The sequence below is a fragment of the Danio rerio genome, chromosome 21 (assembly GCF_052040795.2).
Source record: "Danio rerio strain M-AB ecotype USA chromosome 21, GRCz13ab, whole genome shotgun sequence".
NCBI classification, from domain to species: domain Eukaryota; kingdom Metazoa; phylum Chordata; class Actinopteri; order Cypriniformes; family Danionidae; genus Danio; species Danio rerio.
Genome location: NC_141041.1, coordinates 10,394,381 through 10,413,058, shown reverse-complemented (window position 1 = coordinate 10,413,058; position 18,678 = coordinate 10,394,381). Strand labels below are relative to the sequence as shown.

Below are 18,678 nucleotides of genomic sequence, written 5' to 3'. Positions count from 1 at the left end.
ACACAACAGCAGCCTGACTTTACATTCATTAGATGTCATCAAGTTATTTATTTATTTATTTATTTTTTATCAGTTTTGGGGGTTTTAGTTTTAGCCAGTTGTTATTTGGCTTAAAGTTGGAACTCTGAATATAATATATTTAATACATTAATTTTAACAAAAAAAGGTCTGGCAGCTGTAATTTACGTGATCAACCCAGACAACATATTGTATCAATTTACTAATAATGTCAATAAAAAACACAGCAAAAGTTTTCTAAGCAGCGACCAATGTATCATGATGCAACTTGACAGTGTAAATAAATAGAAAAGACTTATTAACCTAAACATCATTACAACATTTGTCATGCATTAATCTCGGAATTCAAATGATTCTTATTTATAATATGTATTTTTTTTCACAATAATAAAAACAGCATCTCATTGTTTCACATTAGCCAGCACTGAGTATGCAATGGACCCCTTTCACGTTTCCAGTTTTTTAGTAGCGGAAGTCGTCACAGTTGGGTAAACTTAGAGCGCAGTGAATGGGAGACAACAAATTATTTTTTACAATCCTATTTGCTGAAATAATTTAATAATAAAAGTTATCAGGACTTTTACAAAAAGGAAAAAAATTCTGTGAGACTGATAATGGCAGCCGAAAGAGAGAACAATGTCAGATTTACTGTCCTGCCCCATAGATGCTGCATTAGAAACTCTTCGCCTTAGTGGTAATTAATTTTTTTTAAATTTGATGCAAAGATGGCATAATACATGCATAAATACATTTAACTGTTCATACATTTTTTTTCAAAACCCAAATATTAACAACTTTCAGGGATTTAAGATTATGCTGACCATTAAAAACACACCATAACACTTTTCAAATAGACACTATATTGTTATTAAAAACAATAAAATGAAAAGCAATATCACCTGAGGAGTGAATGTCCAGTCTCTCTGAATGTCTCTCTGTGCTTTGTTTTTTTAAACAGCTCAGCTGTCACAAGAATTAATGTGTGTGACTTCGTCATCTGACATAAAACAAACTATGAAATTTACAACAATGCAGTTCAAACATACTGTACATTAAACCAAACCGTGAAATTAAAATGAAATTAAATTTGTTATTTTTACTCCTCTATAAGGGAATTCAAAATTATTAGCCCTTCTGTGATTTTGTTTTCGTCTCTTTTTCAAATATTTCCTAGATGATATTTAACAGAGCCATACATTTTTCACAGTATTTCTGATAATATTTTTTTTGTTATAGAGAAAATCTTATTTGTTTTATTTTGGCTAGAATAAAAACAGCTTTACATAAAATAAATAAATAAATAAATAAATAAAATTATGGTCAATATTATTAACCGCCTTTAAACAATATATATATATATATATATATATATATATATATATATATATATATATATATATATATATATATATATATATCTTTTTTTTTTTTTTTTCTATTGTCTAAAAAACAAACCATCATTATACAATGACTTGCCTAATTACCCTAACTTGCCCAATTAACCTAGTTAAGCCTTTAAATTACACTTTAAGTTGAATACTAGTATTTTAAAAAAATATCTAGAAAACATTGTGCTGTCATCTTGGCAAAGATAAATGACATTAGTTATTAGAAATGAGTTATTAAAACTTTTTTGTTTAGAAACGTCTTGAAAAATTATTTTCTCCGATAAACAGAAATTGGGTAAAAAATATACAGGGGGCTAATAATTCTGACTTTATTACTGTATGTCAGAGTAATCGATGGTTCATTCTGTTGTGGCGACTACTGATAAATGCAGGGAATGAGCCAAAGATAATTGAATGAGTTTGTTCACTCGTAATCAAAGAGGGAAAACTCTAAGGGGAAATAAAATATTTGTAATTATTGCCAGAACCATTAATATTCAGTCTTTCATAATGCATTGTGTACATCTGACACTGGCCAGCAGATGTCAAACATTCAACACCACATATGCAAATTCTTAGACTGGGCGTTAAAAAATTATATGGGAATATATGAAGAGTTCAGATGCAAAAACCTCTTCGTGCCGTCTAAAATTTCCATTGGAAATAAGCATTTTTTTCTCAGTCTCCAATGTTTTTGTTGAGTTATTTCATTTTAAAGATTTTTAGAAGAGTGTATTCTTTGCCAGAAACTTGAAGTTACTGAACCTACAGACAGGAGCCTGATAGAGATGCTAATTTTTTAGGTAAATTTCAAATGGCTTTTAGAGGTTTTTTGCATCTGAACTCTTTATATATTGGTGAACATTTGTGTTATGATAGTCAGCCAAGATTAATCGGTGGAAACTCAGTGGTAAAATGCAAAAGATGACTCTGGATCATCAATGGAGTGTTTTATTGCATAATCAAAATACAACAACCCTTTAATCTGTAGGTCAAATACATAACATTCACTAACTGTGGTCAAAATTGTCTGAGCTATACTAACCCAAATATCACAAGTTCAAATGTCATTTTCTATAAGCACTATAAGTGTTAACATTGCTACTTCACTGAGAAATACAGTAGTTTTTTTTTTTTTATTTCCACACATATGCATCTTATGATAGTTGTTGTGTTCAACTTCTGCATTTTTATAGAAGGTGATTGGGGCAAATAGTCTTTAAACACACAAACAGTTTAACAGTCTGTTTGATGATGACACACTAGATGTACAGGGTGGGCCATTTATATAGATACACCTTATTAAAATGGGAATGGTTGGTGATATTAACGTCCTGTTTATGGCACATTAGTATGTGAGGGGGCAAACTTTTCAAGATGGATGGTGAGCATGGTGGCCATTTTGAAGTCGGCCATTGTGACGGTCTCTGAATGGACCGCATAATCTAACCAAACGCACCAATTGTAAACACCGAAATGAATGACGTTGTGGTGGCAGATGGATTCTGTTTTTAATAAAAGCAGAAGCAGAATCAGGGAAAGGGAAGTGCGGGAAGTTTAAGCACGCTGTAGAGCGAGGCCTGGAGGAAAAAGTAAATCACCGTTGCCGATTGCAATGAATACTATGTTTGCCTTAGAGAGCCGCCGTAAACAACCAAGCCTGTCCTTCCACCCGTCCGGTTAAACAGCGCCACTGTTTGGGCGACATGGACATCTAAGTCGGAGCTGAGTGAGTGTTTGTGTGTGCTGAAATGAGGAGAGCATGGACGATATTCCATGATGTGGATGAATTCGAGATTCAGCGTTTCCAAATGGTTCTGTCGCTGTGGGGTCCAGTCAACTTTCTCTGCTACACCATCTTGGATCCAACTTTTGTCTTTTCAATAGGAAGAGGGTTATTTGACATGTCAAACTTGGGATTTTCATAAGAAAAACAATAGTGTGCTTGGTTTTAACGTAACTTTAATCTTTTATGAGTTATGAGCTCTGACCACTTATAAAATGTGTTCAATGTGCTGCCCATTGAGTTGGATTGTGAATGCAACCCTCTCCTCTCACTCTTCACACACTGATAGCAACCCCGCAGGAGAAACGCCAGCACAGAGCACAGGCTTCCAGTTTTTCTATAATTTCAGGTGCTGCACATCTTGTATTTTCACACCATTGACAACAAAGATAGTAAGGCCATTTTTATCAATGGAAACCTCAAAGCCACTGGCTATTTGACATTGCTACATGATGATGTGCTCTTTATGCACTGAAGCTGGCACGTTCCCTGAGTTTTTCCAGCAAGGTAGTGCACCAACACATTATGGGTGTCAGGTCCGAGCAGGTCCTGAAAAATAGATTGGTCATCGTGGGACAGTTGAATGGCTCGCAAGGTCTCCCGATCTAGACTTTTATCCTTGGGGTCATCTGAAGGCAATTGTCTATGGTGTGAAGATACAAGATGTGCAGCACCTGAAACTACGGATACTGGAGGCCTGTGTTGGAATTTCTCCTGCCGTGTTGCTATCAGTGTGTGAAGAGTGGGAGAAGACGGTTGCATTGACAATCCAACAAAATCGGCAGCACATTGAACACAGTGGTCAAAACTTGGATCCAAGATGACTGACTTCAAAATGGCCATCATGGTCAACAACCATCTTTAAAAGTTTGCCCTCTCACATCTACTGATGTGCCACAAACAGGATGTTGATATCACCAACCATTTTTATTTTATTAAGGTTTTTTTTATTAAGGTTTATTTTATTAAGGTTTTTTATTTTATTATTTTTATTTTATTAAGGTATTCGTTTTTAACTCTTCTCATGGGCAAGGCCTGTTACTGTGTCACTGTTCACTAAAAATTATGAATGGAATTGGGTACAAACAGAACAGAACTGCCCATGCCCAACATGCAAAAAATATAATATTGTTACAACCTTTTAAATTAGTCAATAGTCTCATCTCTCAGAAATATGTGATCCCGATCCATCAGTCAAACCAATAGCATTTGACTATCAAATTCATCCATCTTGCAAATCAGTGGCTGACTGCAGTGAATTTAACCTCAGAAGACTTTACTGTACTAGATCTTTGGACATTTCTTTAGGTGAGTCCTGTTATATTCCTGCAGATTGCATCTAATAATAAAATATTTTTCCCCACAGCGGGACACAAGTTTACTGGTAAAGTTGCTGAACTAAGAAGTTACCTAAAAAGATGAACAACTCTACGGTCAACTTCACCACACTAGAAACATCTACAAACTCTACAAATTATTACACCAGTGTAATAGACAGTCTGAACATTTGTCTCTTCGGAATCAGCTTCCTATTTGGCTTTCCTGCACACTCCTATGTTTTATGGCTCATCCTCACAGGAGCAGAAAGAAGTGTTACTTCAGCGTTCTTCAACTTCAATCTCTCCATTTGTGAGATTTGTAACTCTCTGGCTTTTTTGTTTTCTCTGATTAAACATATTTGGTTTTCACACCTCATTACATTTTTTGTATTCTCACAGTTTTTGATTGGATTTGGTGTCACCGGTCGTCCTCTTTTTCAATGTCTGATCTGTGTTGAGCGTTACCTGGCAGTGGTTCATCCTGTAACTTTTCTGAAGTTCAAACCTCTCAGATATAGAGTGATCTGCTGTGCTGCTGCCTGGATAATTGTCTTTGGCTTCTGTCTTTGTGGCATGTATTGTTTACTTGAAAAGGACAGGTATTTATACACATGGTTCCTCTCAATCCAGTTCCTCGTCTTCCTCTCTGTCCAGTTGTTTTGTCTTGTGGCTGTTCTCAGAGCTCTGAAGCAGTCAGGACCAGGAGAGAGAAAGAAAGAGGAAAACCAAACGAAGAGACGAGCGTTTCATCTCATTCTAATAACCACTGCAAGCATGGCTGTCATATATGGCCCATATACAATCATAGGATTTATTACTATAAAGTTTAAACAGCTCAGAGATCTACTTTGGGTGGTTGGTTTAACCTTTTATGTCTTTGCTGGTTTTTCACAACCTGTTCTTCATTTGCACAGCGTTGGAAAACTCTCCTTACTCTGTTTCTATAATATTTTATCACAGAAATGTAATAATTGTTGAGGTTGTGAACTGTAGTGCACTAATTACTTCTCGGAATTTCAGATCTTAACATCTCAAGCAATATAAATTTGTTAACCCTCTGGGGTCGAAGACCGCGTATACGCGTTTTGACCTGTGGTGTCGTCAAACTGCTGAAATGAACTTAAATTACACTTTCAGTTTTGATTGTACAGATAAGATCAATATATCAATCGAATCTGTTATGTGTCTACTTTTTTGTTTTGTACACTCACAACAACAACAAACGTGTGTGCTTTTGCAAAATAAGGAAAACAGTGTAGGCATTCTTTCTTTTCTCTCTCCGTTAACTGCTTTTAGAAACGTGTCAGAAGAAACAGAAGAAACAGCTTTTAGAAACTCAGTGAAAACAAAACGCACAGAGACGAGACGTGTACCTCTAGACAGCTTGGAGGTTCTGCTTTTAAACGCAGCTATTCATATCTAGTTATTTTGTGTGATTAATATATTTTAAATAAACTGCAAACAAAAAAGTAAATAAACTTTCCTTTCATTTCTTCTTGAAACTCTTCCCTCTTAGTCACATACCTATCTGATGGCTCAATATGCAGGTCTTTGTCTTCTCAGGTGTGACTCACTGCATAGAAATGACAGTTCACGCCTTCTCGCATAGACCATTTTCACACAGAAAGTGACTTAGACATTTTAATTCATTATATTGTTTTCTGTGAGCAGTTGATAGTTGATTCTCACATCATTTTGAAGCAAAATCACTAGGCCACAAGATCCAGTTCTCAAAAGTCTTGTGCACAAATGTTCTATGTGTGTTTCAAGGCTTTGTTTCAATGACTTCAAATTTTTAGTTTTTCACTAACCACGCATAAACATTTCTTTCTCTAAACATTCTGTTTAGGTTTTATTGTTGCCCAACTTGTGCTGTTTACAGTGTTATCATACTTTAGCCATTTATATGTTTTTAAGATACTGAAAACAACACAAGTGTCACTGCATGTCCAAACTTCTCCAGAGCCCCAAAACACCCTCAGGCCCCGTTTACACTAGTGCGTTTTAGTTTTAAAACGGCGTTTTAGAATGAAAACGATCAGCGTCCACACTCGCGTTTTACCCAGCGTTTCTGAACTGCTCTCAGTCCACACCAAAACGCTGAAAACGCACATCACGTGACCACACAGACACTCTTTGGCAAGCGCTGCAGCCCATCTACCCAGATGAGAGCTCTGCTAGTCGGACTGCTCATCAAGCATCTCCCGCTGGATCTGATCTCACTATATTTAATAAACGGGATATTTCATTCATCTTGTTTTCTTTAACAACATGTTCGCTGACTTTGGTCATTGGAATCAATTACTTGTTCTCAGGTAACGTGTTTTGGCTGAGCGCAAAGATAAGTTAATGATTAATGTAACCACGTACATTCTGTATATTGACTGATCGCTTGCCTTTATTTCCTATAATGTATAAACTTATTGTATGTTATACTTTTATAATGGCCATTATCGATTATTAAAACTGATATTTAGCAAAAGATAGGGTATGTTTAGTATTTTCACTGAAATTGAAAGGAGACAGTTGTTATCGGCTCCGTTTTGTTGTAAATATCTACACAGTGAAGATGACGCTCATGCAGCACGACGCCTCAGCATTTCTGCCGTCTGTTAAGTTGTTAATATTAAAATGAAAATAGGCAGTTATATCATGTGTACATTTTATTGTTGAGAAAGTGAAACAACGTAGCCAAGGTGATGTGAATGAAGTTATAAAGTACATTGACTGTTCCCTTTGAAGATTTACCTGTGTCCTCGGTATAGTCTGTTTTCCATATCAAACTGAAAAGAAGAGACTGCAGCCTTGATACTGAACTTACACGGAGAAGATGCAGGACTGAACTGTATGTGTTAGGCTACTTAATATTGAGGAAAAGCCCCAATCAGAGAGGCGAATGTCTGCAGCCCCGCCTCCGTTTTCAGATGTCTCCGTTTTCCATCATCCACACTGAGATGGAGCAGCAGCGTTTCAGAATGAAAACGGCCTCTCCAGCGTTTTCAAAACGCTCCGATTTCGGCGCTCGAGAACTCCGGCGTAGTGTGGACGGATGGCATAACCGTAGCAAAACTTATGCGTTTTCAAACTAAAACGCATTAGTGTAAACGGGGCCTCAGACCCCAGAGGGTTAAGCAGTGAAGCTTACTCGAGAGTCGAGTATGACAAAAATGGCGTCACATTTTTTCTGTGATCAGCACAGTGGGTTTTTATGTATTAGCTTATGTTGTCTTTATAACCTCTTTGATTTGGCACCATTGCAGTTCCTTTTCTCAAGTTAAATAGATTTTTTTTTTGCTTTGAAAAAAGTTCAATCACACCTGCTGATCAACTGTTTTCAATTAAAGAAACAAATTAATGCTATTAAACGTTGACTAATGTTATTATTTTCATCTTTTGTTTATGCACTTTACTCAGTAGTAGACAATCCATTTTTAATAATGTTATCGTGCTCTCTGTATTGTATGCAAATTCATCACATATGCCAATATCGTCTCAAACATTCGTTTTATTGGCTGTTGTGGTAGTTGCACTGTCTGTTGACTTTTTAAAGACAGCTGGACACATTTAACATGATCACCATACATTTAAAACTTTACTATTTTAGGTTCATTAGGATTACCTAAATGATTTACATTTGCTAAATGCCAGAATAATGAGAGATTTTTATTTTTTAGAATTTGTTATAGACAGTCAAATGTTTACATACATTTCCTTGGTACTTTTTTTAGCTTAGCTTTTAACTGTATAACTGTGGTCAAATGTTTTTGGTATCCTTCCACAAGCTTCTCAAAATAGTTTGAAGGACTTTTGGCCCATTCCCCCCGACAGAATTGGTGTTACTGGGTCTGATTTGTTGGCTGTCTTGCTTGCACAAGCTTTTTCGACTGTGCCCACACATTTTCTATAAGATTGAGATCAGGCCTTTGTGAAGGCTACTCTAAAACATTCACTCTACTGACTTTAAAGCACATTTTAACTAATTTGGCAGTATGCTTCGGGTCATGGTCTGTTTGGAAGACCCATTTGTAGCCAAGTTTTAATTTCCTGGCTGATGTCTTGAAATGTTGCTTCAGTATTTCTACATGATGTGCTTTCTTCATGATGACATCTATGCTGTGAAGTGGACCAGTCCATCCTGCAGCAAAACAGCCCCACAACATGATGCTGCAGCCCCTATACTTCACAGTTGAGATGGTGTTCCTAAGCTTGTAAGCTTTCCCCTTTGTCCTGCAAATGTAACACTGGTCATTATGGCCAAACAGTTCAATCTCAGTTTCATCACACCACAGGACACGTCTCCAAAATTAGTCTTTTCCCCAATAATTTAGCAAATTGTAATCTGGCTATTTTGTTGATTTTCCCATGTTGTCACACAAGTAAGCAGTGTGTTTGAGGTTTCCTTAAATACTATTCTACAGTTGTGCCTCCAATTAACTCAAATGTTGTCAATTAGCCAATCAGAAACTTCCAAAACTTTGGCAACATCATCTGAGCAATTTTTCATTATAACAATTTCTCAGAAAATATCTCTCTTATTATTCTGCAAATTTGATAATTCTAACTTACCTAAAAGAGGAAAAATTTAGTCACGTTAACATCTGACTTTTTCAAAATGGTTATGTGCCTTTTTATACAGTGTATTTAAACTTTTGGTTTCAACTGTATCTATCACCAGCAAATACTTTACAAAGTTTTTAATTTGAACTTGTAAATACTTACAATTTTGAGTCAATAGATAAAAGACAGTTTTTGTCTACATTTATAGGAACAGATTGTGTCCATAAAATTGTTGCGAGAGGTTGCTGTTTTGATCATGCAAAAGAACAAAAAAAAAAAAAAAAACACTTCATTGATGACCCAGTATTATCCTTTGCATGTTGACTTTCCAGAGATAATCTTAGATGTGCAGTTTATCGATTTACATTTGAGGTGTTGAATGAATAGGACCTTTTTGCCAATGTCCGATGTATATAGAATTTTGTGTTGGGTTTGGATGGCTTTGATTAAAACTGTGTGCTACAAAGAAAGAAAGAAAGAAGAAAAAAAAAAAAACAGCTTCACTAACAGGTATGTGAAGTTAAAGTTAAATTAAAAATATTTAAAGTATTCAAACGTTTTAAATGGACATTAATAGTATGCAATTTAGACTACTAATAAGTAATTTGCATATTACAATATGTTTGTGACATGAAGCATACACATCTAGTTTTATAACAGCTGCGAAGTCAGTTTGCAAAGCATCACAGTGATCCATACACATTCAGGGAGTCTGGACATTCACTCCTCAGGTAATATACCTCTCTTTTTTTTAGCTCTTTTCTCATTTTTACCCCCGGTAAACAACAATATGATGTCTGACTGTGTTTGAAGGGCACATTTAATGCGTTAGCTATTGGGGAAAAACACAATGCTTTTTTTTTCATATTTAACCAATGTAACACTGGTCATTATGGCCAAACAGTTCAATCTTAGTTCCATCAGACCACAGAACATGTCTCCAAAATTTAGTCCTTTTCCCTGTGTAATTTAGCAAATTTAGCACTTGAAGGGTATATCACACTCTGTTCTAATTTGTTTAGATGATTTCACAATTTCACAGGTAAACATTTCTGAAAAGTCAGACAAACCTTTAGAATGCCAGTCCCGCAATCTGATGCTTCTAATTTGTAGTGTGGAAGTCAGGGTTTAATGCCAAAGGGGAATTGATGGATATAATTTGGTATAATAATATTTAATTGTTTTTTCACATCATTCCACACTAGTAATGTATTAAAGACAATCATATTGTCAGTAAGAGAGATTACATGATTTATATTATTAATAAACCAGAGGAAATCTAATCTTCTTTGGTGGCAAAATAAAAATTCAAAGTCAATCCACAGAGCGTCCTGCCTATTTGTAATCCAGCTTGTTATGATTTTGAGTTGGGCAGCCCAATAATACAGCTGGAGATTGGGTAACTGAATAAATTTAATAGTTTTATCTAGTAGATTTAGATAGACGGAAAGGAATCTGACAACATGCCTAAAAAAATTTGACAAATTATATAAAAGTTTTCAAACGGTTAATGATAAACTTAATTATGATTGCTTTTTTAAATGTGATTACAAAACATACAGCATGTTGTACATTGTTATTAACTTTAAATAAGTCAATGAATCACTTTAAGCTGAGTTACATTTTCAACATCAAAGGTTTATCAACCAGAGATTAAGAATCCAATAAGTGTCACAGAGGAAATTAAATAGATCTTTTTTCAAGCAAAAGTTTGTTAGCTGAGTGTTTGATACAAAACTCAAGGAAGAGAGATTGACAGCAGCTCTGGTAAAAAGATACTCAAAAGTCAAGGAGAACAGCAAAACATGATCTGCAAAGCAGGAACAAACATGTACAACTGAATGTTGAAAGGGTAGAAATAGAGTCCTTAAATAGGTCTCGATAATAGATAGCAGGTGGCTCCACTGATTAGTCAGCTTACTGGAACGCGTGCTGTCAAGGAAAGGTACTGTAAACACACACAGTCATGGGACAGACATAACAACAAGAAGAGAACACGTAATTATTAACCGTGACAATAAGTTTAAGTGCTGATTTAAAACAGGAAATGTTACAAAATATTACACTTTGAATGAACTGAACCCGCAAGCATTCTTAAACAGCTCTCTGGAAAATCTTTAGCATTTTATTTTTCACTTTTCCTCCATCTTGCGATTGACAGCAATGCATTTAACCTCAGAAGTGTCTTCTGAGATCTGTGAACTTTTCTTGACTTATTTCTTGTAATATTCCTGCAGGCACCATCTTATAATATAATATTTCCTCGCAGTTGGACACAGGTAAACTTTTAAAGTTGCTGAACTGAGAAGATACTTAAGAGATGAATAACTCTACGGTGGACTACACCACACTGGAAACATCTACAAACGCCACAACTCATTACGTTGGAGTAATAGACAGTCTGAACTTTTGTTTCTTCTGCATCAGCTTCATATTTGGTTTTCCTGCACACTCCTATGTTTTATGGCTCATCGTCACTGGAACAGGAAGGAATGTTGCGTCAGAGTTCTTCAACATCAATCTCTCCGTTTGTGAGATTTGCAGCTCTTTAAACTTTTTGTTCTGTGTACTTAGACAAATTTGGTTTTCAAACCTGACAATATTAACACTGTTTTTCATCGGATTAGGCATCACTGGTCGTCCTCTTTTTCAAAGTCTGATCTGTGTTGAGCGTTACCTGGCTGTGGTTCATCCTGTAACCTTTCTGAAGTACAAACCTCTCAGATATAGAGCGATCTGCTGCACTGCGGCCTGGATAATCGTGCTTGGCTTCTGTTTGTGTGGCATGTATGGTTTACTTGAAGAAGACCTGTATTTTTATTCATGGTTCTTTTCAATCCAATTTCTCATCTTCCTCTCCTTCCAGTTGTTTTGTCTTGTGGCTGTTCTCAAAACTCTGAAGCAGTCAGGACCAGGAGAGAGAAAGAGAGAAGAAAACCACATGAAGAGAAGAGCGTTCCATCTCATTCTAATAACCACTGCAAGCATGGCTATCATATATGGCCCATATACAATCATAGGATTTCTTAATATTAATTTAAAACCGCTCAACCATCTACTTTGGCTTGTTGGTTTCGCTTGTTATGTGCTGGCTGGTTTTGTGCACCCTGTTCTTCATTTGCACAGAGCTGGAAAGCTATCATGTTTCTGTTTGGAATAACATCTATTATTGTGATAATGTAGTGATTATTGCTGTTATGAACTTTCAAGTGAGAAAATCAAAAAAATTACTCGGTGCTGAATTGTTAAAGAGAGTTTGCATTTAGTTTTTGTAAAAAAGGCACCTGTACTCCTCGAATGAAATAAAAAAAAAAAAAAAACTGAAATGACACCATTTAGAACTATATTTAGCTAAAACTCAAGCCAAAAGTAAATTTTGAGTTAGTTGTGGCAGTTCAAAACAGCCAAATAAAGTCATTATATTTGAGGTGAGTTCGTTTTGGCCCTCAACACTTTTGAGCTGCCATTGGTCCAAGAGAATCATGCAATCAGTGAGTGTGTCTTAGAGCTCCGCCTTCTTTGATGTGCTTCATTTCCAATGTATCCATAATCCCGGACCAGGCCGTATCCTGAGCAGATGCTGTGGTGGTCATGGAGGAGCATAGAGCATGATTCCTGAAAGACCACAGTGACAGACGAGTCTTCACATTGATGCCGTTGGCCAGCCTGAACACCTGCCAGTGACCTACCCATACCTGCAGCTTCTCCACAATGAACGTCCAGTGTTCTCCAGCCTCCGGCATCTAGACTGTAGTTCTGCACAGGAAGTATGTCAAGAGGACAAATGGTTGTGCCCAACTGAGCCTTGTTTCTCTCAAGGTTTTTTTGTTCTTCACGTTTGTTAATTGGTGACGTTTTGTTTATCACCACTGGCTTGCTTGGTTTGCGACTTGTGGAGTTGTCAATCGGTGGATTACCTCTTTAGTATTTGGACTTTTAGCAGTGAAAATTTAACCACACTGAACTGAACTTCAACTCTGAAAACTGGACTGACACTGTTTTAATTTACTAGAACATCTACTGTATGTTAAGTTGCGTTGACACAATCTACTTTATAAAAGCTCTACAGAAATTAATATGAATTAAATTGAATATCCATTAAAAAAATATCCAGCACAACAAGTTAGCTAACTAAGTTAGCAACACAAATAAACTGTAGACTAGTGAAGCAGAGCTGGTACAGATATATCCGCACCTGAACAACTGCTTGCAGAGATTTTAAAGACTTGAAAAGGACTAAAAGCACAACTGTATCATGCCATGTCGGATGCATTTCTAAATATTGTTCCATTCAGTTTTTGTTTGTGACAAATAAAAAGTAATGTGGCTGGCCATAGTGGTACTTCTCACTGAAGATGGCCATTTAATTTATATGAAACAAGTTTTCTCTCACATCTGCCATTGTTGTGTTTAGGAGTCCACTTGAAAGGTGTAACACATTCACAACCACACTTACTGCGGAACTCAGCCATCACTCGGTATCTCCTCGCAGTTGAAATTGTTCATTTATTCGAAGAAAAAAAAAGAACGAATATCAGCGCGAAGTCTAGTTGCTTTTTAGATTTATTTTAGGCCTGTATTCAGGAGACAAAGCTCGCACAGCCGCGATATCGAGAGAAAACATAAGCTAAATAATATGTTCTAAAATCTAAACAACTCAGAAAAACTTTGGCTATACAGCCTACTCAGAGAGGACGAAATGAAATCTAAACTGGCTGCAAAATATATACACCATTAGTGGTCAATCAACGCATTTGCCTTATTTAAAATCTACTCGTTTTAATCTAGCAATTATGATAACTTTTAGAGATAATGTCTGCTTTTATCAACTTTTCTGTCATTTATTTCTTATTTGCTTCTTATTTTGTTAAGTTGTTGATGTAATATATAACATAAGCTATTTTATATATCTAAAATCCTTTGGCATTCAAATTTGCTATTTAACGTCTATGCAATTAATGCAATACTATATGTAAAAACTAAACTATTATATACTAACTTTTAGGAAATGGCAAATCAATGAACTATGTTTCTAACGACATAACTTGCAACCTTAGTTGGCTAACGATGGTGTTGGTAAACAGATCCCAGGTTGTGAATTTTATTTTTCCACACTATGGGCTAGTCTATGCAGTGCAACAGGTAACAATTTTGCTTTTGACCTAGATATCCAGTCAAAGCACAACGCATCCCGGCATTCTGGCTATATTTGCTAATTAATAATATATATTAAAGGACATAATGCGCTTTTTTATATAAGCAGATTTTTTTCTTTCTCTGCATGTGCGTGAAAGAGAAATGAACAGAGAAAATTATATATAATATGCGGCTCACTTTGCATAAGCCCATTTATTTAATTCATAACTTCCTCTAGTTCTGAGTGCATGAGAGTGTTTTACATGGTGGCAGTTGGACAAATATTTGTATTATAGCCTGTAATAAATAATAAATAGCCTACTGATAAAGTAAGTTATATAACAATCAGGTGATGTGCTCCACCTGCACGATAATACTAATCAAAACATTCTTTTCACCCCAACGCAATTTAATAGGGCACTATAAAGGCTAAAGAATTTAATTCTTATATTTGCTTTTTGCAGCCTATAGTGCTATTTCTCACCATGTATCTTTTCTAAAACATACAGTATAGTGTAAACGCATGTTTTTTACTAAGAAAACTAAACCAAACTTATATTTTAATTAAACACATCACATCGGTACACATACAGAACTGTCTATTTAGTATTGTGAAAAGTCAAAGCTGAAAATCTGTGGTTAAAGCACCACCCAGCGGTCAAAAGCTACTGGCGCACCGATTACCGCCTCCGCCGTGGTATGAACGGCAGCAAAAGGAACAAATTGAAGTAGTGACATCTGTATGTAAACATCTGTTATACTGTTATCTGTTACACTACAATTTGAGCTCGCAAAATTCTGTTGTACGACTCTGCAAATAGGGGCGGAATTAAACAAGATGATTAGACAAGCTCCATTTTTTTATTTCTGTACAGAGTTGCAGTGGTGTAAAGTAACTAATTACAAATACTGAAATTACTGTAACTAAGCAGTTTTTCTCAGGAATTATAATTTACTAAGTAGTTTTATAAATGTGCACTTTTACTTTCCCTTGAGTACATTTTTAGTGCTGTATTTGTACTTTTACTTCATTACTTTCCTTCAACCTGCAGTCACTACTTTATTATTTCCTGTGTATGGGCATTAGAAAAATCAGTCCTGTTATTCCTGTCCAATCAGAGTGCTCATAGTAAGAAAATCGCATCATAATGTATTACCTCAAGACATGGTCGATTTTATTATTGCAACAAACTGTTTAGAAGCAATAAAATGTCAAAGATGTCCAAAATCTTTTTATGCAATGACCCAGAGACTGTTTATATGCATGTCACTGATGAGAAGATGACAGATATTTACTGTATGATAACTAAAATGGCCTTAAACACCCCGCAGGCACAAGACGTCAACATGATGTCAGATTGACGTTGTACCCCAGTGTTGTGGGGACATTGCATCTTGTTTGGAAATTAAAATTGGGTTGACATCAGAACCCAATGTTAGGCCAATGTCAATGTCTAACGTCCAACCTAAAACCAACCAAATATCAACGTCTAATGATATTACAACTTGTGTGGACGTTACCACTATGATGTCTATCAGACGTTGTATTTTGATTGCCATACCTGTAGAATAAATGTCAGTATTTGACCTCAATATGACATTGGTTTAAGATGTTGGCTTGACGTTGGATTTTGGTTGCTTTCAAACAACTTAAAATCGACCAAATATCAATGTCATTTGAAATTGTTTTTGGACATCAAAATAACGTTGTCCTTAGATGCTGGCTAGACATAAAAGTTTGGCCACCTGACATGACAACCTAAATCTAACTTAATATTAACGTCTTATGACTTTGTGTGGCTGCTGGGCAATAACTAAATGCACTACAGAATGTTACGTTTACACACACACATTCACAAATTACATGTAAATGCAACAGCTTTTAACAGCGTAATACTCACTACTCACTACTCTTGAGTACTTTTGAAATGTTTACTTTTTACTTATACTTTGAGCAAAACTTAGTTCCGGTCTGCTGCATTCGCATCCGTATGAATAGAAGTTTATGGGGCGAAAAGTGCAGTGTGACCGCGGCTTCAGAGAGTCACTGATTGCCACTTATTTAACTGGCGATTACAGTTTAATTAATGTTTAAATAAGTTAAATTTGATGAAAAAAATGAATACTTTTTAGAGGTTACCCCCTTCTAGAGGTTTTTACAATGAACCCCCAACTACTCCAGCGGATGTTTTACGATGCCCTTCCAGCTGCAACCCAGTGCTAGGAAATACCCATACACACTCTGGACAATTTAGTTTATTCAGTTGACATATAGCACATGTATTTGGACTGTGGGGTAAACCGGAGCACCCGGAGGAAACCCACGTGTACGCAAGAACATGCAAACTCCACACTGAAATGCCAACTGACCAAGCAGGGACTCGAACTAGCAGCCTTCTTGCTGTGAGGCACCATCGCTAACCACGAAGTCATCATGCTACCTACTTCAAAGATAAATGGAATATTTGATTTTCATGTATACAAAATACCTGGATTTAAAAATAAATGCAGCTGATAATAGTTTGTGAAAATATAGACAATTAATTTTATTTGAAATAAATCAAGTCCACGTTAAATCTGTTTGCATCACCACAATTCAACATTTTCTAATCAATTTCGACAAAATATTACAAGCTTTAAATTTATTTTCTGTGCAAACGCTCAATCAGATGTCTGTTTTCCCTTAATCCTTTTTAAATGTAAATATCTGTAGAGGATGTCAGGTGTTTCGTGCACACATTCTTCATACAGCAGTGAACTCAGTCTACATCACACAGCACAGAGATTTATACACATCTACACTCACACTTCAGGTGAAACTCATTTCAGTTTCTTGTTTTAATTCTGTAACAAAATTCAGAAACTTTGCTTGTTAACTCAATGCATAGTCAAAAAGCAAGTTTTTGCTGTTGTTTACTGTAGCTGTTTTAGGTCTGGCTACTAGGGTAAAAGGTAACTTTGTAGAATTGCCTGTTGGTTTATTTACACGTCTCATACTTTTCTTAGATAATTTAAAAACCTCATGTATTGAGAGCTGCTGAACTTAGGCAAAGATGAACTTCATACACGAGACTTCTGCAAACTCCACGACTCAGTCTTTGAAGCTGATGGACTATCTGGAAATCTCCATGTACAGTATCAACCTCTTCTTTGGTTTTCCTACACACTCCTATGTTTTATGGCTGATTGTCACAGGTACAAGTGGCATTACTTCAGAGTTCTTTAACCTCAATCTCTGTGTTTGTGAATTTGGCATCTGTCTGAATAGCTTGGCCTTCGTGATATCAATGTGGTTTTCCAGTCTCTTAAAATTTGAAGAATTTTTAGTAGGATTCTCTGCTGCTGCACGTCCTCTGTTTCAGTGTCTGATGTGTGTTGAGCGTTACCTGGCAGTGGTTCATCCTGTAACCTTCCTGAAGTACAAACCTCTCAGATATAGACTGATCTGCTGCGCTGTGGTCTGGATAATGACCCTTGGTGCCTGTGTTTTCTGTATGGTTTATGTAGAATGGCAAAACGCAAATGGATTTGCATGGCTGTTGCCAGTGCAGATGTTCCTCTTCCTCTTCATCCAGTTGTTTTGTCTTGTGGCTGTTCTCAGAGCTCTGAAGCAGTCAGGACCAGGAGACAGAAAGAGAGAGAAAGAGGAAAACCACATGAAGAGAAGAGCGTTTCAAATCATTATAATAACTACAGTGAACACAGTTTTAATGTATGCCCCAAAAGCAATCACAGGATTCTACGAGACTGTAATAGGATACAAAACTCAGCCTAATATGTTTCCAGCCTTGACTTGTTTTACTCTAGCTGGTTTTCTTCATCCTGTTCTTTATCTGCACCGCAATGGAAAACTCTCCTTCTCCTGTATGACATAAAATTAGCTGTTGTGACCTTGCAATGCATTTAGTTACTCAATATTATTTGTCCTATTATTTTCTATTATGTCTTTTTATCATTATTATTTGTCCCATTATTTATTATTTGTCCTATTGTTTGAATTCAATTGTAGTTTCATTAAATCATTAATAATAAATACGTTTAAATGAAATGTTTGGGTTCTTTCAAAACATTCATCCAGGTAAAGATTTGACCTCTGTTTTAAGCCTATACAGGGGTGCGTTTTCCAAAACCCATTGTTACAAACATACAGTAGTTTGTTGATTTGCCATTTCCCAAATCAAATGCAACAAACATTCGCAAACTGCGTCGCAAACTTGAGCACTCGCAGCTACACCTCTGGAGCTGTAGTTAAAAACATAGTTCCTGGCTGTGTTCTATTCCAACTTATCCCCCCTATCCCCTATTCATTTAAAACATTCTAACATTCAAAGTTGGAAATAAACAAAAAACAAAAAAAGCATGAAGGTCATCTCTCTTAAGTGTAATTTGCGTTCAAACTATTTGTACAGTTCAGTTTTAGCGATCTTCATGTTTACAATTGTGCTCCCTTCGCAGTGCACTTTGAAAAGATTGA

The 18,678-nt window shown here is 36.0% G+C and overlaps 3 protein-coding genes across 3 annotated transcripts; all 3 read left to right on the top strand.

Moving 5' to 3' along the window:
- The first annotated feature begins 4,610 nt into the window (after nt 1-4,610).
- Nucleotides 4,611-5,489, top strand: LOC147831826 (C-C chemokine receptor type 2-like). Its single transcript, XM_087300738.1, has one exon. It carries the CDS (start codon nt 4,611-4,613, stop codon nt 5,487-5,489), a length of 879 nt encoding a protein of 292 aa, XP_087156864.1.
- Nucleotides 5,490-11,298: 5,809 nt separating this feature from the next.
- LOC147831824 (C-C chemokine receptor type 8-like) lies at nt 11,299-12,276 on the top strand. Its single transcript, XM_087300754.1, has one exon. The coding sequence runs from the start codon at nt 11,389-11,391 to the stop codon at nt 12,226-12,228; it is 840 nt and encodes a 279-aa protein (XP_087156880.1). The 5' UTR covers nt 11,299-11,388; the 3' UTR covers nt 12,229-12,276.
- Nucleotides 12,277-13,855: 1,579 nt separating this feature from the next.
- On the top strand, nt 13,856-18,252 carry LOC141379801 (chemokine XC receptor 1-like). The gene has a single exon (XM_087300769.1). It carries the CDS (start codon nt 17,258-17,260, stop codon nt 18,077-18,079), a length of 822 nt encoding a protein of 273 aa, XP_087156895.1. The 5' UTR covers nt 13,856-17,257; the 3' UTR covers nt 18,080-18,252.
- Nucleotides 18,253-18,678: the final 426 nt, after the last annotated feature.